Consider the following 26070-nt stretch of genomic DNA (forward strand, 5'->3'; position numbering starts at 1 on the left):
CTTCTTTTTTCACCTATCAGACATTCTTGTAGTAGGGCAACATCCACACACTCTTTGAGGAGCAGGTTAGTTATTTCAAGTGTCTTTGGAATAAGTCCTCGGACGTTACATTGAAGGACTTTGAAAGTTTTAGCATCAGATTTGGAAATTTGGGGATCATGTTGCTTTATCTTTCCAGCTAAATTAGTGTGGGGGATACTAACTTTCCCAGTATGAGGTGTTGGTGTTGGGTTAATTTTTTCTGAGACTTTTGGTTTTTTTAATTCTAGTGTTTGTTTGGGGGGAAAAGGATGTTATCAGGGTTTGTGTGTTGGGAAGAACAGTAGCTCTTTTTTCACAACGTGGCCCGTTCTCCCTATGTACCAATGTTGCGAGGCGATTAGTAGCACATTTTTCTATGCCAGGCCTAATGCCCTTTACCTGGCCAGCAGAGCCTGTTAGGGTCTGCTCAGACCCACTTTTCTTTGTAAATTTACTCGACATTGTTGTATGGGTTCCTCCAGGGGGAGGAGATTTGGGTTGCCCCTTAGAGCGAGCAGTGAAGAACAGTCCAGACATGAACATTGAACTATGAATCGATCGAAAGATCAGTTAATTCAACCACTCGCTCGTATGGGCAGGGTTTAATCCACGAAAGTGGAGTGAGGCAGGTGACCTTTTTTTAAAGCCACCAGTTTAGGGCCCGCAAATTTTGATGGCTTGACCCTCTACTAGTCTCCAGGGCAGCGGCTGATCAGTTCAGCATTAGCTAAAGCCCAGACAGACACAAATCCCTACACCAGACGAGCGTGCAGGGGTTATGTTGATCAGATCTTAGCATTACCCAGACCTCACCAGCAGAACTCTGCACCAGGAGAGCATGAGAGCCTGCTAGGAAAGTTGGGGCTCCCGCAACGCTAGCCTTTTTCAGACCACCCTGAGAGCAAAGGGTGGACTTACTCCAGTTACCAGGGGACACCATGAGGAGGTCGGCGGTCACTGTCCCCCATTTAATAGTAGATCCAGTTGTAAATTTCTAGCTCACAAAAGCCGATTTCATTTATATTTATGAACTTTACTTTCAAAAACTCAAACTCTTGTTTAGAATGTAAATTGAAATAAACAAATTATTGGTTCTTGAGCTTTAAGAAATGTCAGAGTGGTGTAGCCAAATTGTGGTGTTGTGATGGCAAAAAATAACAAAATATTTAAAAAGTGGGATCAAAATCATCTGAAACAATTTTGTTTCAAATGCGCTTTTAAATTTGTGCACTTATTTGTAGTACACAAAAACTATTTCAATATATGCAGAATATTAGGCCTTACATGGCCTGAAGTGGTTTTTACATCTTTTTAAGAAATTTCTTTAAAATAAAAAACTGTTAACTTCCAATGCTAACAGTATTTTCAGGTTTTCGATATCACACGCATAAGATAGCGCAATAAAACTTGGTAGAATTATAGCCAGGCAGGATATCTGGACCCTGTATTGCTAAAAACAAAAAAAGGGGTATTCTTTATAATAAATTTGAAAAATATAATTAACTTTAAAAAAAAACTCCTAATTAAGCATTAAATAGCTCATTGTCTAAAGTAATCGTTAACACAACTTTAAAACCTCTCACATTTCATTCTAAAGTGTAATAAATCTTCAAGTGCAGCATGTGTGAAAAACATCAAAATGCAATCTCTAAATTATCGTTCGTTTTTTACTTCCGCACTTCCTGTTTTTTTCACCTAGCTAAATTAAATTATATATTAAAAGTTAATATTATATGACTATGAGATTTTGTTTTAGCGGAATGCCCGTGTTACTCCCCTTAACAATACTAAAAGTGGATCTAGATCAAACCAATCGCATTGCTTCTTTTCTACAGGTATTGCTAAGCCTAGTAACGTCCTATTCATAGGCTATAATATTTATTGGTACTTCTTCTTCTTCCTTGTTCTTCTTTATGTTGGAGCGTTCAGATGACAAGACCAATACATGAGATGAACTGCGCAGTGGTTTCCAAATCAGGGAGCTCTCCATATAGTTTTCTTTCTATTGGGGTGTTTTGGGGCCAGTGTCTTGTACGGGCCTTATGGTAAAGAAAACAGTTTTGAAGGACATGGTCATCATTCTCTGTTGACACTCCACATGGGCAGATTTCACTTGTTCCAATTTTGAGCTTCCAGAACATATGTTGTCTCATTTTGTTGTGTCCGGTCCTGAGTCGAAAGATTAGACATTGATCTTGTCGGGATAGCTTATAATAGGCATTATCTTTCTTGTGATTCAGTTGAGAGCTTGACCATTTCTCATTTATTTTATTTACTATTAGTTTCTTAATTTCTTCGGCAATTTATTGATACAGTTTAGATCTAAAAGCTTTAAAGAAAACAACAACATAACATTTTCATCCACTCCTCCCTGCCCAGAAAGTAAATAGGTGGTGCTTCTGACATCTTTAAGAATGTTTCTTATTTTTAACAAAAATGGAATAGTAACCATTTGTAATGTTCTTTAATAAATCTTTTTAAAAAAAATGGTTGTTTGAGGTTTTGGGATGACAGTCAAGTTGTTACTTGATTAAAAGATAACTTTCATTACATTTTCTGTGGACATAACAGCTGATGAAGTTGTTTCTGTTCTGAGTGGGATGTTGGCAAGATATTTACAATCTATCACACAAACGAACGGGACACACACACACACACACACAAATATATATTTTTTTAAAAGTACTAAATACATATATATTTTGTTCTTTTTAAACTCCTCCGCCTGATTCAACTTCATACGACCGTTGTTGTAACTGACGAGTTATAACTCCCTTTTGCCAACACTCGTGGCCACGCGACCTTGACTTTAGTCTCACCTCTTCACCCTTAGCAAGGGGAGGTAAATCTTTAGCGTGGGAGTTGTAGTAAATCGCTGATCTCCTCTGGTTTTCTTTCAGCGCTTTTCTATGTTTCTGAGGATCCAGAACTTGAGGTTTCAACAGGCTTTTAGCTATAGGCAGCAAGGTTCTGATTCTTCTGTTGAAGAATGCCTGTGATGGGCTAGTACCAGTTTTATTCGGGGTGCTTCTATGATTAAGTAAAGCCATGAACTGATCTTTATTTTTAAGAAACAATGTCTTTACAGTCTTCACGGCTGATTCAGCTTTCCCATTTGATCTGGGATAGTGGGGACTGCTCGTCAAATGGTTAAAACTCCAATCATTGGCGAATTTTGCGAAGCTGTCCGAAGATAGCTGAGGTCCATTGTCAGAGACCACTGTAGATGGGATGCCATATCTAGCGAAATGGGCTTTAAGTTTTCTTATGACAGTTTCTGAACTAGTGTTCTCTAGGCGATCAACTTCACAGAAGTTACTGTAGTAGTCCACACACACAAGATAGTCTTTGCCGTCAAGTGTGAATAGATCAACACCAACCTTTTCCCAGGGGTGTGTGGGAACTTCATGATTCATTAAAGTCTCTTTCTGTTGGTTGGGTTGAAAAGCTTGACATATTTCACAAGTTGAAATATAATGCTTTATGTCACCAGTCATTCCTGGCCAGAATAAACTCTCACGAGCTCTTTTTAGACATCCTTCAATGCCTGAGTGTGTAGAGTGAACTTCTTTTTTCATTTCTAGTCGTAGTGACTTGGGCACTACTACTCTTTCACCTTTAATAATAATAATAATAATTTTATTTATAAAGCGCTGTTAACAAACAAAATGTAGGCTCAAGGCGCTGTAACAACATTACAAACATAAACACAACTGCCGAAATAACAGTTAATCTAAAAAAGTTTTAAACAAGTAGGTCTTAATGTTCTTCTTAAAAGTGGTATAGCATGTTGTCTGTCTGAGATCAATGGGGAGTGAGTTCCAAACCTTTGGTCCGTGAACTGAAAAAGCACGCAGACCGTAGCTTTTGAGGGAGAAACGTGGCACTACTAAAAGCGTTGAGTCCATTGAGCGCAGGGTTCTCTGGGGGACATATGGAGTAATCAGTTCGCTAAGGTACAAGGGCATCTCATTGTTATATATACACTGATGACAAAGTGTGGCGACCTTGTAATCGATTCTCGCTTTCACGGGAAGCCAATGGAGCGTGCGCAAGAGCGTAGTAGCAGAATCTTGTCTAGTTTTTTTAAGGACTATTCGAGCGGCGTTGTTCTGTATACGTTGCAGCTTGGCTATTTTGTCATCAGGTATACCTGCTAGCACGGCGTTGCAGTAGTCAAGGCGGGAGAGTATGAATGCCACAGCTAGCGTTTTTGTTGACTCCGTTGTTAAATATGGTCGGATCTGGCCTAATCTGCGCAGCTGCAGATAAAGACCTTTGCAGAGCTGATTTATGTGTGGGTTGAAAGATAGTGTTGAGTCGAAGAAAACTCCAAGATTCCGCACTACATGGACAAAAGGAACATGGCAGTTCGTGATAAAGAGAGAATCTGTGCTTTCAACTTTTGAGACATTGTTCCTAGTGCCAATCTTAATTATTTCTGTCTTGTCTTCGTTCATCTTGAGTTTATTTTCAACCATCCAATCGCTCACCCTTGCAACGGTACCACTGATATTCTCTGCCAGATGGGACACCTCTGAGGGTACTGATGAATCGTATAACTGTGAGTCATCGGCAAAGAAATGGTATAAGATGCCGGTTGGCCGTATGACACCGCTGAGTGGATATGTGTACATAGTGAACAGTACTGGGCCTAGAACTGATCCTTGGGGTACTCCGTACTTCAAAAGTAAGCTTGTTGATTCCGTCCCGCTAACAACGACACTTTGGGTGCGTTCCGTCAGGTAGGATCCAAGCCACTTTAGGACGACTCCTGCTAAACCAAAAGTTGCAGAGAATCTGGCCATCATAATTTCATGGTCTAGCGTATCAAAGGCTGCGGACAAGTCCAGCATAGAAAGAATTGATATGTGGCCTTTGTCGGAATTGTGAAGTAAGTCGTTTAGTACCCTGACCACTGCTGTCTCTGTGCTACGGCACTTCCTATATGCAGATTGAAATTCTTCCAAGAGACAGTACTGTTCAAGATGAGAAAGAATTTGCACTAACACGATGCGCTCCAGAAGCTTTGACAGGAAGGGAAGATTTGAAACCGGGCGATAGTTTTTTAGACATTCCGGGTCAAGACTGGATTTCTTTAATAAGGGCCTGACAAGTGCATGCTTAAATTGCTGTGGTACAATGCCTGAAGTCAGTGAAGAGTTCACAATGTTGGTAATTGTAGGTACAAGCTCATCTAAACATTCAAGGAGCAAGGAGGTTGGAATGGGATCAAGGTCACATGACTTATTTGGCATCTTCAAAATAGTACTTTTGACATAATCTTCAGATACACGCTGAAACTCGCAAAAAGGAGTATTTTGAAAAATTGGAGAGTGGTCAAGCTGTGATGAGAGGGATGGCATGTCATTTCTAATCTGCTCAATCTTCCCAATGAAGAATCTATTGAAGGAATCAGGAAGTTCAGATAATGGGATAGATGACGGCAAACGTTCGTTATTTGCTCCCCCTAACATTTCAGCGGTGATCCTGAATAGCTCCTTTGAAGAATCAGAATTTTCGATTTTTTGTCGAATATGACTAGCTTTTGCGTCTCTAATCATACGGTTAACCTTGTTTTTTTCTCGTATGTATATTTGTCGATGTATCGTCAGACCTGTCTTTTGAAATGTACGTTCGGCACGTCGGCGAATAAGTTTGGCAGTCTTTATGTCTTCCGTCAACCAGGGTGCAGATGGCCTAACTGAGACTGTACGAGTGACAAGAGGTGCATGGCTGTCCAGCAACTTTTTCAAGCAAGAACTGTAATTGCTGAGAACGTCTGTGTTGCTCTGTTGCAACAGCAAAGAGGTCACGTCCATTTTGAAGGAGGCAATATCTATGGCTTTAAGTTTACGGGAAGTCACGTTTTTCTTTGGCCTTTTTGCTTTTGATAGGCGCATTTCAAAGTTTACGAGAAAATGATCTGACAAGCCGCGGTCTGAGACATTGAGTTTGGCTACAAGCTCACTTGCATTTGTAACAATCCAGTCAAGAGTATGGCCTTTGACGTGTGTCGGAACATTTATCAGTTGGTCTAAGTTGCGATCCTTTAGCGCATTTTTCAGCGACATCGCGTATGTCTCATTTTCACTGTCAAAATGCAAGTTCACATCGCCTATGACAAATAGATCTTTTGTTGATATGTGACTGTCAAGGAGGTCTTGAAATTCTTCGATGAAAACTTTTGTTGTCAGTTTATTTCTCTTGCTTGGTGGTGGGCGGTACAGGAAAATAAAAGTCAGTGTTCTACTGTGGTGGGAAAGGCGAAACTCGCACATCTCAAAGGTCGTGTACGTTGAGCTTTCAGGTCTTATTGTTACATACTTGGCTAGACTATCTCTGTACAGTATTGCTAAGCCCCCTCCGCTGCCTGTTTTTCGAGGTAGACTCTTTAAAATAAAGCCTGGGGGCGTTAGCTCAATGGTTCTTGGCTCATCACCAACTTCTTTAAACCATGTCTCACTAAGGAAAACGATGTCGTAGCTATCATCAGTGATGGTGTCTGCAAGCTCAAGGGTTTTGTTACTGACTGGGCGTTGGGGTGCATTATTTTAAGCAGACTGGAGGATATAGTCACCAGAGGCGTAGCACATTTTGAAGACACCGGAGGAGTAATATCCCGAATTATAGGTTTTTGATGGGGACATCTGACCTCTGTTGTGTGAGGAGCAATAGGGGTGGGGTGGTTAATAAAACAGTTTAGTAGGGAACTGCTGAACTCTGTCGTAGAAGAAATGACAGGGGTAGGGGTGGGGTTAACAACACAGTTAAGAGTCCTGGAAACTGTGTGACATGTATCTGTTGAGTTGAATTGCGGTAGGTTATACCATAGGCGAATAAGACGCCCAGCCCTAGACCCACGAACTGTCGGCAGTTTACGCCCGATGCCAAGTCGACGAATATTTCGGAAAACCTCGCTGTCTAGTCGTGATTTGAGTAACACACATGTGCGTCCTATGCGACGTAATAGATTAGCGTCCATGACTCCAGTACGGTGATTTGACACACTAGGACTGATGACACACAGGTTTGCGCTCCGACTGCTATGTAGTGGCCACGGTACACGGTTTTACCAAGCACATCAATCCCTCGGGCTATGAGTATCACTCTGTTACTGTTTATATAGATGCTTGTTAAACTAAAGGATAGTAAATGAATACAAAAACTAATTAAATTTAATTAACGTGACTTAAATCTATCAAACTAAATACACCAATCTATAGACGAAATCAACACAAATCTAATGGTATAAGAAAGATCACTTAGCTCTAGAAAATAGCAACACAAAAATCCTCCAAAACGAGAGACGAAAAAACACGACTGCTGCCTGCTGGCGCAACAAAAACATGAATATAAAACTTTGAATATAAGCCCCTCTTGGACTGACATTTCGTCTCTGAAATTATAATAAGGCGTTAGCTGATATGGTAGAAGATGCTTGCCTTCTGGCCAACCTTGATTAATTGTGATTAGAAGTTTTTGAAGCGTCCTATCTTTCTCGGTTCCTTCCCTTAGTTTCTGTAGTTTTTCTTCCCCAATTGCTAGGAAACCGGCCATATTTATGAGCTCAAACTCCCCTTGACTGTTTGCTGACGACTTGATATGAGCTCTTGAAAGTGTATCGGCCAGATACATTTCTTTTCCCTTTTTATAAATCACAGTTATGTCATAGTTTTGTATACGCAACATCATTCCCTGCAATCTGCCACCATGTTATATTATCACAATACACTTAACAATACTGATGTTTAAAGTTACACTCCAATTTTATTAACATGAAACAAGGAGAGAACAACCAGCAGAGACTAATACACAGTGACTACACACTACTGACACACTTCAGAGTAAACCGTGAAATCGTGAACATACTGAACAATAGAACAAGGGAGACTACAAGAAACAAACAAACACACACACAACATACATAAACATAAATACACATATAATGTAACATTGATATGCTTTGATCACATAAATATAGATAATATAAGTAAATACTAACTAAAGCTTTAATTTCAAAATCAATTGCCAAAGATTTATTTCTGTTTAAACTGAAGCTAGAAAAGGGTGCTATCTAAATTATCTTTTTAGTTAGACACTAGTGAATAAATTTAAATTAATTAAATCTACTTAAATTGTCCTGTCCTTTCCCTGCACTATCAACTAAGAGAAATTGAGTGAACAGAACTGTACACAATTACCAGTCACAAAAACAGCATATTAATACACAGACTACAGAATCCTAGATCTTGAGATATAAATACCCATATTTAAAAAAATTAACAAGATAAGAAGAGTTAAAAGAATTAATCTAAAGCTGTAGTCTTATTCATGATAATTTATTTTTACTATTGTAAAATAAAGTTGTTGATTATTTCAAACCCAAAATGGCAAAATGGAAATGCAAATACTGACACTAGACACAAAGATTAACTTAAAGCTAAATTATTAGACCTAAACCTAATATATTTCATGAATCTATTTTATCTAGAAACAGTTTAACACATTAAATATATGTGGTTTAGATTATCATATATATATATATATATATATATTAGGGGTGCACCGGATAATCCCTCCGGCTCCGGCTTCTGCCGAATATCCGGCATTTTTTACTATCCAGTGTTATTCGGCTCCGGTCGGATATCACTACCGGATAGTAAACCGGATAGTAAAAAATACACCTATTTAATATGCATAAAGTGGACCTCGTTCCATTAATGTCTGTTGTAGAATGTATTAATGTTTATATTAAATTGTGCTTAAAAATAGAGCCATTATGAATATGCACCAAACATCGTTTATTATAAAGACAAGGCGTGTTAATACTTAATATAAATAGAAATGAAACTTTACATCATAAATGCGCTTTACATACAAAGCAGCAATGGCTGGCACTTTTTTCAATTTGTCTTGACCTTTGAGTAGGTTAGTTAACATGTTAAAATGCTACATTCCTTGACTACGTCATGCTGACCAGACGTCTGTCTAGCTGTGCGGGTATAACGGTATATCTCCAGAGGTAGAGATGAACAACTCCCACCCCTTTTATTTGTTTAGTCCATCACATTGAGTTTTTTTTATAGGCAGGTGACCACAAGTTAAATACGATGGACGTAGGTTTAATGTCAGCGTATTGACACTCTCTAGAGGTCACACCTTTCGAGGGAACTGAGTTTGTTTACTTAGTAGTTAATCTTTATTAGGGGGGCTGGACTACAATAGCCACACCTCTAAGGTAACTAGGTATATTTCCAGATGAACAACTCCCTCCCCCTTTTATTTGTTTAGTCCATCACATTGAGTTCATTGATTGACAGGTGGCCCCAAGTCAGATACGATGGACGTAAGCACTCTCTAGAGGTCAGTAGGTTTGTTTACTTAGTAGTTAATCTTAATGGGGGGGGGGGGGGGGCTGGACTTCAATCCAAACATCTACACAGGTATCTGGACAAAGATTTTGCCTATTTGGAGAAAAATCTTAATCACGTGGTTGGGCACCTTTTCAAGTGTGCCGAGTTACTTGAACATACATCTCAATTAGTAAGCTGGACTAAAGATCACACGCACCTAAACGAGTGACCTTTAGCTACACAAACCGCGAGATTAAATAGCCCAGTAAGCCAGTAACTAATTATTTTGTAGAAGACACGACCAGGGCTATCTTTAAATGGAGAGCTAAACACCCCCTACTCTTTATTTTATTTCTTTGGTCCTTGACACCCAATTTATTGATAGACATTGACCATTTTTTAAGCCAGAATGAAAAAACACAACGTGCTAACAAAGGATATTACACTATCAATAAATATTACGGTTGAATTACTTTTTCTAACTTGTTAAGTTGAATAATACTCCTGCAGTTAAGTGTCTTGATTTGATAACAATATTCTTAATACTTTGTGACAGTCAATTAACTCCTTGTTATTACTAATTTTTTTTTACTTAAGATGCATACTTAGCCACTGTGTATCAGGCCAGGATGACTTTTACACACCTGACACCCATAGGCTTACTATCGTTCCCTTTTGTAACAGTTACTGAAACCACGAATAAAATAATTAATAAGTAACAATTAAGGAAGATGTTTCTAACATACGTTCTTTGCATTTAATGTTTCTTACGTACGTTCTTTGCACAATAAAATAAAACAAAGATGTGCATGTTTGCGTTTGTGTGTTTTTTTGCCTTGTATTAAAACCTTTAGAAAGAAAGCTAATTTCATTGTTTAATTCTTTTGACTTAATAAATAACGGAAAACCTTACAGTAAATTTTAAAATCGCATAAAATAAATTGAATAATAGTACCGCAGTTAGATCTAGCAAACAAAGAAACAATATGCTGGAGCGTAAAAAAACAACAACCCTTGACCTCTAACTAGTGGACGGGTATAATTTATCTACATGCTTGACTGACCATGCCAATGTGTTATCTTTTTTGACTGACACCCAACTCTATTGCGTGCGTATGCTCAAGGAAAAAACCATGCTTGATGGTTAACACAAACAACTATACACACTACACTAGGACTACATGTGCAGGCTCATTAGGTATATCTGACCAAGTTGATGGTCTGAAATTCAATGAACACATACATCTGACCACTATACAAGGCAGATTGCACTTTACTTATGAGAGATTTACATTAGTAACTAGTTAAATATATACTAACATTATTTACATTGACCTTCCTACACACATCCTTTACAGTTGGTGGCATCGTACATACACACAGACACATTCATGCTATGCAGATTTTTAGAAATACTGTTAAGCTTGAATAAATCAATCAGTAACATTTCTTCTTCTTCTTCATCGTTCTCATTGTTATGTTGGAGTGTTCATATGACTAGACCAATACATGAGATGAACTGCTCAGTGGTTTCCAAATCAGGGAGCTCTCCATATAGTTTTCTTTCTATTGGGGTGATTTGGGGCCAATGTCTTATACGGGCCTCTTGGTAGAGAGAGCAGTTTTGGAGGACGTGGTCGGCATTTTCTGGTGATACTCCACATGGGCAGATTTCACTGGTTCCAATTTTGAGCTTCCGGAACATGTGTTGTCGCATTCTGTTGTGTCCGGTCCTGAGTCGAAAGATTAGACGTTGGTCTTGTCAGGATAGCTTATAGTAAGCATCATCTTTCTTGTGATTTGGATGGGAGCTCGTCCATTTCTCATTTATTTTATCTACAATTAATTTCTTCATTTCTTCTGGATAGAGAGCAGAGTTTACTTGTGAGTTTGTTCTCCCACTCTTGGCGAGTGTGTCAGCCTTCTCATTTCCTGCTAGTTGTATGTGAGCTGGTATCCATTGAATGACAGTTTTTTTGCTGTTGTGGTTGAGCTTTGTGAGTGCTGTTCTGAGGTTTTTAATATAAGGGGAATCAGAGTTTTGCAGGCTTTGGAGGGTTGTTTTTGCGTCTGTTAGAAAGACAATCTGACTGTGAGGGGAACTTTGATGCTAGCATGGTAGCAGCTAGTGCTAGTGCTTCCCTTTCTGCTCTGTGACTGTCAGAGAGCTCTCCAGTTGCAAAGGATTTTTCTAGTTTTCCTCCATCTGGCCATTCGATAAGTATTCCAGCTCCTCCATTTGTGGTGGCTTTATGGGATGAGCCATCCGTGTAAACTCTGATCCACTGATTGCTAGGGTAATTGGTATGTAGAAAACAGTTCACTATTTCCTTGAGCTCTGTTGGTCTGTAATCAGATTTTCTTTTTATGTTTTCAATATGGTTCCTTATAGTAGGAAGAGGGCTTTCGTCCCAGGGTGGAGATTCATTATAGTATATCGAGGATTCCAGAGTAATTTTTTCAAGTTGGTGTTTCTTTTTTAGGTTTAGAGATTCCTGTATGAAATTGGTCCTTTTGAGACGGTTTTTTGTGCCAGTTTTGTGGATTTTTGTTCTGAGTGGGTGCCTCTCCAAGGTTTCCAATTTTGTGAATCAGTAACAGAGTTTAAAACAATAAGGTATATAAAAGGAAAAAAAATAAAACCAACCAATATAGGTAATTTAGGTATGTTATTTATCAGTTTAGTAAAATGATCAGCAACACAAGCTATTAACAAGACACTTAGGTATCCGGCCCCGGCCGAATATCAAATTTTACTATCCGGTCATATCCGGCCCCGGCCGGATATCAAAAAGTACTATCCGGTGCACCCCTAATATATATATATATCACATTTACGTTTCTGGACAATATTTTTGTGAAATTTTAAGTACTTGTTGAGCCCTTTGGTGGTAACAATTTTAATTCAAGCTTTGCTTAATTAAAAAATATATATTATATTCAATAAGTAACATAGTTTAGGATTTACTTGTATTAAATTATTACTTGTTTTTTTTAATCTAGTTTAAATTAAAAATAAATAGACACTTTGAAGAATGCCTAAAAAGCGTTTGAGGCCTGACAGCAAGGAAGATGTAGATGAATCACCAGGTCCATCTCAAGTAAAAAGAAAGCGAAAAATTCTGAACTATGATCCGGTTAGTAGATTTTTGTAAAGTATATAATATATTTTTCTTTTACTCATAAATAGATTAAACTTAGTAAGTGTATAGCACAAATAAGAAAAAATAGAAGGTAATAATTTGTTCAAATCTTCTAATTTGTACATCCCCAAAACAATATGCTATACTTTGTTTTAATTCAATGCTTTTGTAAGTCTGCAAACTGATTTTATAGATATAACTCTTTTTAAGACTTGATTTATAAGGTCTTCCAAGAAAAAAAATGTGTTAAATTGAAATTTGAGACGTTAAAATGTGGTAGAATGAAAGAAAAAATATTTTAGTGTTAACATTTTATGAAATAGAATGCCAGAAATAATTTTCTCGAATTTTAAAACACAGCATGAAATCATCCACGAGTTGTATGATACCATTCGCAATCACAAAACTGAAGATGGAAGAGTATTGTGTGAGGCATTTATTAGGGTGCCTAAGAGGAGAACAGCTGCTGACTACTATGATGTGGTTCACACACCTATAGACTTGCTGAAGATTCAACAGAAGGTGAAAACTGACAGCTATGACTATGTTGATCAGCTGAGCGCAGACGTTGTGCTTATGATAAACAATGCCAAAGCTTATTACAAGGTACACAAGGAAATAAACAATAGCTTAAAATTAATCCAACAATTTTACAATTATTTTATTTACTTTTTTTTATACCTTTAGTTTATTATTATATTAGCATATTTAGTTTTTGTTTATATCTACAGAAAACATCTCAAGAATACAAAGATGCTTGTGATTTGTTGCAACTGTATGAAGAAACTAGGGCAGATTTAGTTGAAGCTGTTTTTGGTGTTGGGGACAAAAGTGAACGATTGTCACGTAAAAATTCTGTGGTAAAGGATGTAGCAGAAGTTGTGCCAGAAGAAAACAGCATTGAGGTAATTAGTATATTTTTTTTTTTATAATTATATTTTGTTCAATGACTATCATCCTGTAGTAAGAGCTTAACATATATGCAAGATCCACTGGAGACACGGTGGTTAAGTGGTAAAGTACTTGGCTTCTGAACCTAGGGGTCCAGGATTTGAATTTTGGTGAACACAGGGATTTTTCATCTTGTGAACTTTAGGGCGCCTCTGAGCCCATCCAGCTCTAACTGGTACTGTAGCCAATAATAGTTGGAAAAGTAAAGGCGGATAGTCATTGCGCTGGCTATATGACACCCTCTTTTAACCATGGGCCACAGAAACAGATGACCTTTGCATCATTTTCCAGATAGATCGCAAGGTCTAAGAGGGGAACTTTACTTTACAAGATCCACTGGTGTTTGATAAGATCTAAAGACCTATTACATTCATGATATTAACAATCAGCATAGCAGTATACAAATGCAGTGGGATTAGTATATTAAAATACCTATACTCAGTTTATTGGTAATTATATTTAGATAAAAATATTTATGCAGTACTTATTGTTAAATTAGGGTAGAGTATCAATAAAATAATAATTTGTAAAAATTGCTAGAGTGATGATGTTGATGAGGAAGATAATGAAGATGAATATGAGGAAGATACATCAAGGAACAGTAGCAGGCAAAGGGAGCGATCACAAAGTGCAAATGAAGAGTTGGCAGAAGACTTGGAACAACTTTTTGCTGCCATAGTTACTACAAAAGATGGTGACAGAGACATTAGTCAAGCATTCCAGCTTCTACCACAGAGAACAGTGAGATTTTTTTTTATTAGTTCTTTGTGTGTTGTTGTTTTTTTTTTTTTGTAAAGGTGTAAAAATCTGTGTATAATTTTTTTCATTTTGTTTTTCTAATAGAAATATCCTCAGTACTATGAAGTTATAAAACAGCCCATTGATCTGAAAATGATTGCTACCAAGATACAAAAGATGCAGTATGCAAGCCTGGATGCCCTTGAAAAAGATTTACTTCTAATGGTGAAAAATGCTAAAACCTTTAATGAACCCAAGTCTCTAATTTACAGGGTTTGTACAAATACCAATTCTAATATTTGAACATTTTAGAAAAAAAAAATATTTAAAAAAAAAGAAAGGTAAAACTTTTAATTTATATATAATTCAAATCTTTCTTCAAAAGTACTTTCATTTAAACTAGTCGACCTATTAAAACCCATTTAAACTATTTTGCGGTGCCTATGCGACAACAGTGGGCCCCGCACTTTCATAGGACCTGCACTAATTCTAGGTGTAATTTTATAACTTATAACAGATTTCCCGCGGCTTCCTGATATACCAGGAGCTCCTGGAAATCTCTTGAAATTGCAAAATATACGAAAAAGTCCTAGAAATCTCCGGAAATTACTAAAATCTTTTGAAAACTCATACAAATCTCCTGAAATATATAGACAATAATTGTCATTTTGGGGTGTTATTCAATATGGAAAACGCCAATCCACTGCGCAATAAAAAAAAACAGGCATTATACAATACCCGTAATAGTGGAATCTGGTGAAAGAAGCTTCTTGCGCCTTAAACTAATGAAGAATTACTTGAAGTCAACAATTCTCGTAGATAGATTGAAACATTTTTCTTTCTATTGAGCGTGATCAAGCTAGGAAACAGAATTCTTATGATATACTGTATGACTTCCCTACACGCAAGGCTCGTAAAGTAATTCTGTACGTAGTAAAGAATTAATAAAATGCAAATACTAATTTATTTTCTAATACAAACTCTTAATTTTCACTTATTAACCGTATCCCTACCCAAACTTGGCCACGCCAAATCCATTTCGCGTAGGGCCTCTTAATAGTTATTTCGGCCCTGCTATTTAGTGACAAGTGAATAATACTTCTTCTCCCCCCTCCCCTTTTTCTTTTCCGCCCCTTATGTTACGTGGGGTAACTTTAGTTCGACTAGCAGAAACAAAAGAGTGATCTTTCCTTTACTTCTTGGTTTCCAAACTGTTGAGCCATGAAGACAAATCATATTCATTTAAATACTGTTTTAAAACTTTAAAGTAAATAAATGTTTTCAATTATAAAATGTTTTTATTTTTTGGGACTGTACTGGCAAATATATTCTCCTTCAATAGTTACACTTTTAGTGCTCTTTAATATCTAAAGTTAAGCTACTCTTGAGTTTAAACTATTTTACTTAAGTATCCATTGTATCATCACAAAGTATTTAATCACAGCTTTAATTTTGTGTCTAGGATGCAGTGACATTAAAAAGGGTGATCACTGAACGTAAGCGAGAGCTGGAATACAAAAAGTCAGGTCAAGTCAAAACAAGTGAAAGACTGAGGTGAATGGCTTTTATTAAAAAATTATCACAATTAACATAAATAAAACGCATAGATTGTAAGTAGGGGTTTCAGCACTGAATATTGTGCAGTGTATCCAATTATTAGTATTATTGTGGATTTTTATACTTATGTATCTCTAAAAAATTGTTTTCTTAATAACCCTGAAAAGATCATTACACAGCTTAAAAGTTTGGATATATTGTTTTTCAGTACTTAGGTGATATTATGCATTTCAATTTTAGACTATGATGCACTGGACCAAAGGTCACATCCAGGATTTTTAGGAGAAAAATAAGGAAGAAAATATTCTGAACCAAAATGGAGGATTAAAATGTATTAGTAAAATATACCACCTCAATTCTTCATTAATGTTGACCCAATAGCAGTTTTAACAACCATCATTACTCCAATGAACAATTAAGAAGAAACAAGATCTACATTTTAAAATTCTTCTAGTTTTCCTGAGACCCCAAAACTTTATTTCTACATTTAGTCTTTAAGAAGCTTAGTTATTCACAATCATTGTTATCACTTTCATTATTCATTATTGTCTTATTTGATTGAGTCTATCTGCAGTTTCATCTAAAGCTTTCCTAATGCCACCAAGCCATACAGATTATCTAATTTCAAAAGGGACCCCCCCCCCTTTTCATTTTTTCCCACACTTTGTAATCTTAGTTGGCAGAGATATTTTATTTTAATGTCACAAATGTATGTACTTTAATGAAAATTAAGAAAAATAAATATTACATCTAACTCTATAAAACTAATAGCTGCTCAATCAAATATGTTCAGTTGTTCATTTCAATTTTCTCAGCAGGACCAAGGACAAATGTGTCATTCAAAAAATGTCAGCAATATGTGCTGCCCTAAAATATCCATCTGATGACAATGAAGAAAGCAGCCATTTTGAAATGGATTCTGAAGCTGATGGAGGAGGAAATGATCTAGTTGAAGATGATCCACAGTGGATACTTTACAATTATGTGAAAAACTACACAGATTCTACTGGTGATACTATAGCAGATCCCTTCATTAAATTGCCTAGCAAAAAGTAAATAGATTTCTTTTAGATTTAAAAAAAAAATTTTGTATAGATATAGATATATTTAAACTTTATTAATCACACCTTAACCTTTACTCTTATTCTTCAATATGATGCTCCAATAATTAATTTGAAAAGTCGCACCAGTATTGCTTTGAAACTCCTTTGTTTCACTTTCTTTCTTCTCCTAATGTTATTGCTGAAAATTTAATCTTGAATAGGTTCCTCTTTTTTTTAAATATTTTTCTTTCATTGTGTATTTTAAGTATTTATGATATATTTAAGCATGCTGCTTAAATTTTCTCTTTTTAGCCAGATTTTTTCAATGGTGGTGTAATGGGATAATAAACTCCATTTTATGTGTTTTAAATAACACATGGTGGTGTAATGGGATTATAAACTCCATTTTATGTGTTTTAAAATAGTACTTATAAAGTTTAGCGAAAATGTGGATATTATTTTTACAAAATATTTTTATCCAATTTGGATAATAAATTATTTCCTCGATCTAGACTAGTTTTGATCTAGATCTAGGTGACTAGTCCACAGTTGGTAAGTTTTCATTTTTAATTTTATTTTTTTTGTAATCCAAAGAAAATTAATTTGTATTATATAAAAAAAATAGCATGCATTTCCATTTGATTCTATACCAAAAATAACATTTTCTGATTACAACCTAAAAAATTATTGAAATTTAATCATAACATTGTAGTGCACTTATAAATGGTCATATTAAATAAATAATTCTCTCAGAACTATAAAATAGTTTTTAGAGAAAAAATGAAGAAAAAAACATAATTTCAATCATTTTTATGTTAATACATACATACAAGTGTAACTAATTCAAATTATAAAACCCAATTCTGAGTGTAAAACATTATTTTAATTATTCAAATATATTTTGATTTGACATAGTTGAATTTAATGTAAGACATTAGATTCAGCATTTGTAAAATTAATTGATAATCGAAGTCAACATCTATTTTTTTTTAAGGTTTTATCCTGATTATTACAAAGAAATAAAGAGACCCATGTCACTTCAAAAGATTCGCTACAAAATAGAGGTATGAACTTTTGGTAACTTATTTCTAACTATCATTTTGTTATAAAAGCAATTTTTAAAATATTTTTTGTGTGCAATTTATTGAATACAATATAATTACTCTATTTACTTCAGATGAATCATTATGAAACAATGCAAGAATTAGCCCAAGATTTTAATCTTCTGTTTGAAAATGCAAAGAAATATAACCAAGATAAATCACCAATACACAAAGTATGTACAGCCCAGAGTTTCTTCATTGAATTTTTGGTACTTTCGAAATGAAATCAAACTTTATTTTTATGTAAATTACTTAATTTACTTTTTTATAGCTTCTTGTTATAAACTTAGTGTTAAGTTCCATCTACACTACTATATATATATATATATTGAAGCTGCAGTCATAAAACATTTCAATCATTATCAACCACTTCACTTAATTAAATGACTACCTACATCACAATGTTTATCACAGTTGGATGGATGCATCTGTAGACTTTAAAAAAAAAAACCTTCTCTTTTTGAATTAAGGAAAGGTTAAATTATTAGGGGCTAATAAAAAAAATTCAAGCATCACAACTAGACTGGTGCTCATCAAAGTGAAGGATAAACTGAGAAATTTCAAAATTTATACTCCCCTTTTTTGACGATATTTATTCAAAATTTGTTCTTGTAAATGTAAAACAAACTTTTATTTTAGTGTGCAGTAGAGCTCCAGAAAGTTATGATAGAGAAATGTCGTGAGTTGGATCCAGATTTATCTGTAAGTTTTTGTTTCATATTTATTAACTTCTTTGTTGAAACCTTAATTCTTTTTTTTTTTTAATCATTGTTTCCTTTTAATTCTCTGTTGATGTTCACTGAATACAAGCAAATATTCTCCAACAACAAATGAAGCCAGCTTTGTACAAGCTGAAAGAAATTATTGTGATCAATTTGCTTCTGAATGTGAATTTATGCAGAAGTATATAAAAAACAAAACTTACACTTTGTTAGGTAGTGATTCTAGTGGTTATCTTAGGAATACTAAATAGTCTTTGTGGCTTAATCAAATGTCTTGAATTCATTGTCACAAAAATAGTTAGAACTTCATATTCTGAAATGAAATCATTGTTAGTTTTGAATCTTGTCATTAAGATTTAACTATTTAGCAATGACTATTTTTCTCAGTAATTTTGTTTTGTAGATGTGACCTGAGGAAAAAAAAATGCTGCTAATTAACTTACATGTCTTTATGAACTTAAACTTTCAAACTTATTTACTTATTAGATTTGTGCAAACTTTCAACCTTATTTACTTATTAGATTAGAGTAATTGTAGCTCTAATGTTTACACCAAAATTTCTTGTCTCTCTCTCTCTCAAAACAAAAACCGTAGGTCACACAAAATTTGAACTATTCATTTCAATCTAAGTAGCAGTATTACTTGACTAAAATGTATGAAATCTGTATTTTAACATTACCACTGAATAATAGGATTTATTATCTGAAACATAGATTTTTGTTATTTATAAAAAAAAAAAAAAAACTTTTTATGTTTTTCCTAAAAATTGTTTAATAGTGTTAAAAAAAAAGCATTTTACAGAATTCAGACTTTCTAATCATAAAACTGGCATTGTCAATTCCTTTGGGTGTGCCCTTCATATGGATTTTAACAAATAATTTTGAATGGAGGGTGTCTGATTATCTTCTTGGTACTCCAGGAAGAGTTTATTGAAGCGTTGGAGAATACGGGTAATGTTGAGGATGAAGATGAAGATGCACAGGAGAGTATAGAAGGGGTGAGTCAACCATCCCCTCTTTTACCCATTTTTTTTTTTGTTTGTTTGATCTTTACATCTGACTGGATAAATGCTTTAGTGCTTTATTTTCATTTGAAAATTCTCACTTGCCAGACCATCATGACCCTATAACAAAGATAGTGGAAAAACTGGCTTAAATGTTATGAATGTTGTGAAGCCTAACTTTTTTTTCTACAGTTTCCATCTATCTACTCCACTATGTCATGATCCCCTGAATTGGGAATTCCCAAGTGAAAAGAATGCACCATTTGTGACAATAGTCTTTAAAATGGCTGCTTTGATGTGCAGTGAAGCATGTCTCAAGATGACATGACAGTTTTGTCATGTCTTAATGTTGTCATTAAAACATACTGCTTTTTGGCTTCTGCTAAGACTTAAATATTCCCATGAAATCTTTATTTCTTTGATGCCCATGATTATTTCTAAAGTAATCTCCAACTTGGAGGAGTAAAGTCATGCTTTTTTTTATTCATTCATTTTGTAATGGCTTCAAAAAAAAAAAAAGGAAAGGAAAAAGTTAAACAAGAAATGAATTTTACTGGATTATGCTATGCAGTAGATGCTTTCTATTGAATGAAGATTCCTTTTTTTTGTGATTATTGTGAGCCACAGTTATTGTCTAATTGGTGAATTTCATAATGTAAATAATCCTCTATCAGCAATGCTTTATTTTCTATTCAATAACATTTTATTAATTTTTAAAATAATTCTTAAACCAAAATAAAACTATTTATACTTATAAAATATGGTTATTTACAATAGATAAAAATTAGCCTATGACTACTTATTTCTTGTGCTATTCAAATCCATATTTGCACTCAAATTATTTTTAATTGGTGATAATGGTTCTAAATATTGATAGTTATATTTTTATCTGATCAAGCATTCTTATGTTAAGCAAGCACTCAACACTGGCATAACTTAAGGTATTAATTTAGTCCTTTGAATTTATAAAAAATTCTACCATATTTATTTTTTTTATAAAACTTTTTGACTTGCACCCATTACATTCTATTAACACAAGGTGTGCCTTCTAGTAAGTATGACATCACCACACATTGCAAAGTCTTCTGAAAATAGTTTTATATAAATAATTTAGTTTTACAACTTTTTTTTAACTTTTTCATTTTTCCAATTTAAAAAGAAAAAATTGTTAGTCAATGTGTACAAATAGTATAACACAAGATATAAATTGCATTACTGTTTGGTGTAAGATTTATGTGTGTAATGTTCAAAACAACTAAACCAAATCATTCAATATTGATTCTTCTCCTAAAACAAATAAGTTTTTCATAATTAGAATTATTCTATATTTGTTTTCTTAAATTAAAAATATTTTAAATTGTTATGATTTATAGTTGAAGTGTAGATAAATACAAACTTTGCTAAAAAGCTAATAATATCTCTGTTGTATGTGTATATTTATCAAACCAAAGCTTGTTATAGATAAAATGAACTCAGCATATAAATGACTATGTTCTAATCTGTGAATTAATAACTTATTACAGAAGTTATGAAAATGGCACAGTAGTCAACACTTTTTAACTCTCACTTCACTCTTTTCCTTGTTTTCAATGATGAAAATGTTAATTGGCAATGAAACAAATTATTTGACTCAGTTACTGAGGCATTGAGTCTACCATGCCCTTGACACATTATGATAATCCATTGAGCTGTTTATTACAAAAATTCAATGCAGATTAGACTGGATTCACTTAAGACTGCTTTACTGATCCTTATTATAAATTTGTTATGAAAGAACACTAAACAAATCAGACACAACACACAGACAAGTTCCTTCAGTAACTACACACACACACATTTTTTTCAATCTCTTTAGTTAACAAGTAGCACTGATATTTTGTCTGTCTTCCTCCTACAAGTTACTGGATTATGCTCTGCTAATCTAGTAAATGACAAAAGTCCTTTCTATCCATTGAAATTTGTCTTTGGTTTATTATTCTTGTATTTTTCTCTGCTCCACTAATCTTGTAATTAATAACAGACTCCTTCGTTGTATATATATTAACAGAAATCTTTTTGGTTTACTAATTTTGTATTTGATAAGTTAACTTCTAGTTAAGTATTTATTGAAAAATATCCTTTCGCTCCACTAATTGTATACATGTACATGTGCTCAGTTTGTGCTTAATGTCCCCTTGTGTGATTGTTGTTGTCAAAGGTAGTCATCATGCTTGACTAGCCATTGTGTTTTTTGTTGAGCTTGTTAAGTAGACTATTTCAGAGTTTCTTCAACCTTTCTTAGAGTGATATTTATTTCAATTTTTATTTTAAAGAAAGAGGAAGAAGATTTTGCAGTGGATGAAGATGCTTCTACAGCACCTACAGGACGAGGACGTGGACGCAAGTCTAGCCTAGGACTGACCAATACACCTGATAGTGATAAGAAAAAAACAGGAAAAAGAGGACTTGATGACAATGTTAGAAAAAGATTGAAGTTGTTGTTTTCTACTGTGTATGACTATAGCGTAAGTAACTTTGATCGACGAGACTGATTTCTTGCTATCTGTGCTTTTTTCTGATGATGATTTGTTTATATAATGGCTTGCACATTATTGTGTAAATGTCAATTAAAGTTTTATCTACAATAAATACTTTTATGTATATTGACATTGTATAAATACATCATTTTGTGTAACTTTTCAACTCACTAACAAAAGTGATGGCATAAAAACTTTTGAGATGTCATTGAAATATGAAATACTGGCTTTGTTTATTTTTCTTAGGACATTAATGGGAGGTTGCTGAGACCTATTTTTATGGTCCTCCCTTCACGCAAAGATTATCCTGATTATTACCAGGTTATTATGGAACCCATTCACCTGACTATGATAGAATCTAAACTTAAAGCTGATAAGGTATTTGTATTTTTTTAAAATTTATTTTCATTACATTCATTTATATTCGTAACCTAAAAAACAATGAAATCTAATTTTATAATATGAAAATCTGTTGTCTTTAATATTGGTCATTGTACTTTTTACAAACTAATTGGTATACATTAGAAGCTATAAATTCCTATTAATATGATATGAATATACACACTTCACAGTATCCCAATGAGCAGGCATTGTTGTCAGACTTTGAGCTAATGTTTAACAATGCCAGGCATTACAATGAAGAGGGTTCTCAAGTTTATCAAGATGCCAATACATTGGACAGGGTCCTTAGAGCCAAGTGGAAGCAAATGTCTGGGAAAACTTCTGGTGGTAGAAGGTAATGTTACACTAGCAACTACTATATTATACTATCGTGTTCCTATATAACCAACTAGCATTAGTAAAGTTGAATTTATTGTGAACTAATTGTTTTTTTTTCTAGATCTAAACTTTCTGAATGTAATCCACTGGCTGAGAAGCTTCAAGAGTTGTATGAAAGTGTCAGAGACTACCAGGACAGGGCTGGTAGAGCATTGTCCTCACCATTTATCAAACTTCCCAACAAAAATGTAATATATGAAACAACTAAATATAAATACCTATTTTATTTCATTATATGCCTCTCCTAAAAAAAATCCATCTAGATTGGGAGAGGAAGGAAGAGAGAGGATCCTATTAACAATGTGTGTGTGTGTGTTCTCTTCTCAAGGATTACCCTGATTATTATGAAGTCATCAAACGACCAATAGACATGCTGCGTATACAACAGAAGATGATGTCTTCACAGTATGAGTCAGTGGAGGATATGGTGGCTGACTTTGTCCAGATGTTTGACAATGCTTGTAAATACAATGAGCCAGATTCTGTCATTTACAAGGTAAGCAATTGTTTTGAAGTTCTCTTTTTTCATTTACTCAAATAAGCACGATTGGTTTTCATAGAATTTAGCTATTAGAGTAATATACAACAGTTATACTTATTGATGAAACTAATTTTAATTTCAAAATTGAAAAGAATATTAATGGGCGTTTGTATTAATATAGATATTTATAAATCAAAAACAGGATGCCCTGGCACTGCAGAGAGTTTGTTTCCAGAAGAAATTAGAGCTGATGTCTGACTGTATGAATAATGTACCTGATGTGAAAGCTTTGACTCAAGAGCTTATGAAAAATCTGTTCATTTCTACAATTAGTCATGAAGTAAATAATAATCACAAAACAAAATATATTTTGATTGCATATTTTTCAAAGATTTGATTATAAAACAATTAATTTTGTAAGTTTCTATTCTTAAGTATGATAAAGTTTGAATGTTTCTAATCAATCCAAAGGATGATGAAGGCAGATGTTACACTGATTCCTTTGCTGAACTTATTGAAAAAGATAAAGCTCTACAATTAAATGGAGAGATTACAGAGTAAGGAGCATACTTTTTTTTTTCCTCAATGCTAGTTCTTTCATAAAAACTTAGGAGGTTTTTAACAAAATTACGTTATTGTGTTGTTTTTTTCAGGCGACCTTTGACTTTTGATCAAATTAAAAGAAACTTAGATAAGGTATGTAAGATCAATTTGAAATTTTTTTTTGTTTTGCTTGCTTTTTGCTTGTTCTTTACCCAATAAATCTTTCACAACCAGGGTCGCTACCGAAGAGTGGATAGATTCCAAGAAGATATGTTTAAAGTCTTTGAAAGAGCCAGAAAATATAGCCGCACTGATTCTCAGGTTGGAAGATTTCTTTTTATTTGTCCTTCAATTTTCAGCCTAATCTAGTGTGTTAGTAAGCTACAGCCTATATAAAATTTATAGCCAATTTTTTTATTTTATCCTAGCTTTATGAGGATGCTGTGGAAATGCAAAACTTTTTTATTAGAACTCGTGATGAGCTGTGCAAGAATGGAGAAATGCTGCTGACTCCTGCTCTTAGCTACACAGAGCGTCATTTAACTTTGGCATTAGAGCAAGAACAAAAAGAGAAACTGGAACAAGAAAAACTAGAACAAGAGAAACAGGAAGAGGAAGAAAAAAAGAAACTCTCAGAAGAAAAGTCAGAGGAAGAAAAGGTCATTAGTTATTCTTCAATCTGATCATCTTAACAATCAAAATCTAGTTGTAGTGGAATACATTTGTAACTTAAGAGATCCTTTTAGTTATGCAGTTTTCATTCAGGTTTTAAAATTCTTAACAAAGATTATTGGAATTTTTTTTTGTATGATAGACAAGTGAAGGTGAAAATGGTGTAACTGATGAAGAATGTGAATACAAGGGACAAATGTATGCCAAGGGAGATTTTGTTTACATAGATTCACGGTGAGTACAGCAAGGAAGTCCTGTAGCATGTCTTTGTTTATATATCACTATACTGTAATAAACTGAGATTGTATGTATTAGGGGTGCACCAGATAGTCGCTTCGACTGAATATTCAGCTATTTTTCACTATTTGGCTATATTTGACTTCAGCCAAATATCACTGCCAAATAGTTGGCCGGATAGTAAAAACTACACCGTAGTACCTATATTTCTATTAAAATTGTTAGGCACCTCCGCACTAAGTCTTTTCCAGATAAGTCAAACGGAGATATCACTTAAATATCGAAACAATACAGGTAAAGGCCAGCAATATAAGAGTAATCGATGCTGATAAACGATGTCAAACAAGATGTTTAATACTTAATGAAGGGAACCATCGAATGTCGTAAAACTAAATATCTACGTCAATAAAAATCTGCCAATATTTATTAAGTGGACATGATTTAATAATGTCAGTTCTGAAATACATTAACGTTTGTGTTTCAAATAAAAGAATGTGCTTTAAAACTATGACTATGCACCAAACATCTTTTAGTTCAAAGACGAGGCGTGTTAATCTAAATAGAAATAAAACTTTGCATTATTAATTTGAATTACATACACAGCATCAATGGCTGGCACATTTTAAAATTTTGTCTTGACCTTTGAGTGGGCTAGTTAACGTAATATTTTTAACTAAGTCACGCTGACCAGACATTTGTCTAGATGTGCGGGTATATTTCCAGAGGTAGAGATGAACAAACCCCACCTTCTTTTGTTTTGTGTACTCCATAACATTGAGTTCATTGATAGACAGGTGACCACATTAAGTCAGATGTCAACATGGTGACACTGTCTAGAGGTCACATCTTAAGAGGGAACTGAGTTTGTTTACTTGGAGAAAAGTCTTTATTAAGGGGGCTGGACTTCAAGCCGCACCTCTACACATGTAACAAGAGTAGAGATGAACAACTCCCACTCTCCTTTATTTGTTTAGTCCATCACATTGAGTTCGTTGATTGACAGGTGACCACAAGTCAAATACGATAAATGTAGGTACTCTCTAGAGGTCACGTGAGGGAACTGAGTTGGTTTACTTAGTAGCTAATCTTAATTAGGCGTGGGGATTTCAAGCCACACCTCTACAGGGGAAAGCGGACAATGAGTTTGTTTATTTGGAGAAAAATCTCAATCACATGGCTGGGCTACAGGCCACACCTCTTCATG

The 26070-nt window shown here is 34.5% G+C and overlaps 2 protein-coding genes across 3 annotated transcripts in view; one reads left to right on the plus strand and one right to left on the minus strand.

Annotated features, from left to right (window-relative positions):
* LOC106052308 (protein polybromo-1-like) overlaps positions 1–26070 on the plus strand; it is a 46383-nt gene that overhangs the window by 1758 nt on the left and 18555 nt on the right. For both annotated transcript variants that reach the window (XM_056026920.1, XM_056026921.1), the window contains exons 2-23: positions 12381–12514; positions 12881–13126; positions 13252–13425; positions 14012–14212; positions 14315–14482; positions 15672–15763; positions 16582–16818; positions 17804–17873; positions 17987–18085; positions 18552–18614; positions 19554–19631; positions 21950–22141; positions 22400–22531; positions 22726–22889; positions 22995–23121; positions 23262–23429; positions 23617–23754; positions 23886–23971; positions 24068–24110; positions 24192–24278; positions 24386–24616; positions 24772–24863. In XM_056026920.1, the coding sequence (XP_055882895.1) occupies positions 12413–12514; positions 12881–13126; positions 13252–13425; positions 14012–14212; positions 14315–14482; positions 15672–15763; positions 16582–16818; positions 17804–17873; positions 17987–18085; positions 18552–18614; positions 19554–19631; positions 21950–22141; positions 22400–22531; positions 22726–22889; positions 22995–23121; positions 23262–23429; positions 23617–23754; positions 23886–23971; positions 24068–24110; positions 24192–24278; positions 24386–24616; positions 24772–24863 (2990 nt within the window). In that variant the 5' untranslated portion in view covers positions 12381–12412. The remainder of the gene's footprint in view (positions 1–12380; positions 12515–12880; positions 13127–13251; positions 13426–14011; positions 14213–14314; positions 14483–15671; positions 15764–16581; positions 16819–17803; positions 17874–17986; positions 18086–18551; positions 18615–19553; positions 19632–21949; positions 22142–22399; positions 22532–22725; positions 22890–22994; positions 23122–23261; positions 23430–23616; positions 23755–23885; positions 23972–24067; positions 24111–24191; positions 24279–24385; positions 24617–24771; positions 24864–26070) is intronic.
* LOC129925958 (uncharacterized protein K02A2.6-like) lies at positions 2733–3599 on the minus strand. The gene has a single exon (XM_056027563.1). The coding sequence runs from the start codon at positions 3597–3599 to the stop codon at positions 2733–2735; it is 867 nt and encodes a 288-aa protein (XP_055883538.1).

Source organism: Biomphalaria glabrata, chromosome 4 (assembly GCF_947242115.1).
Source record: "Biomphalaria glabrata chromosome 4, xgBioGlab47.1, whole genome shotgun sequence".
In the NCBI taxonomy this organism is placed as follows: Eukaryota; Metazoa; Mollusca; class Gastropoda; family Planorbidae; genus Biomphalaria; species Biomphalaria glabrata.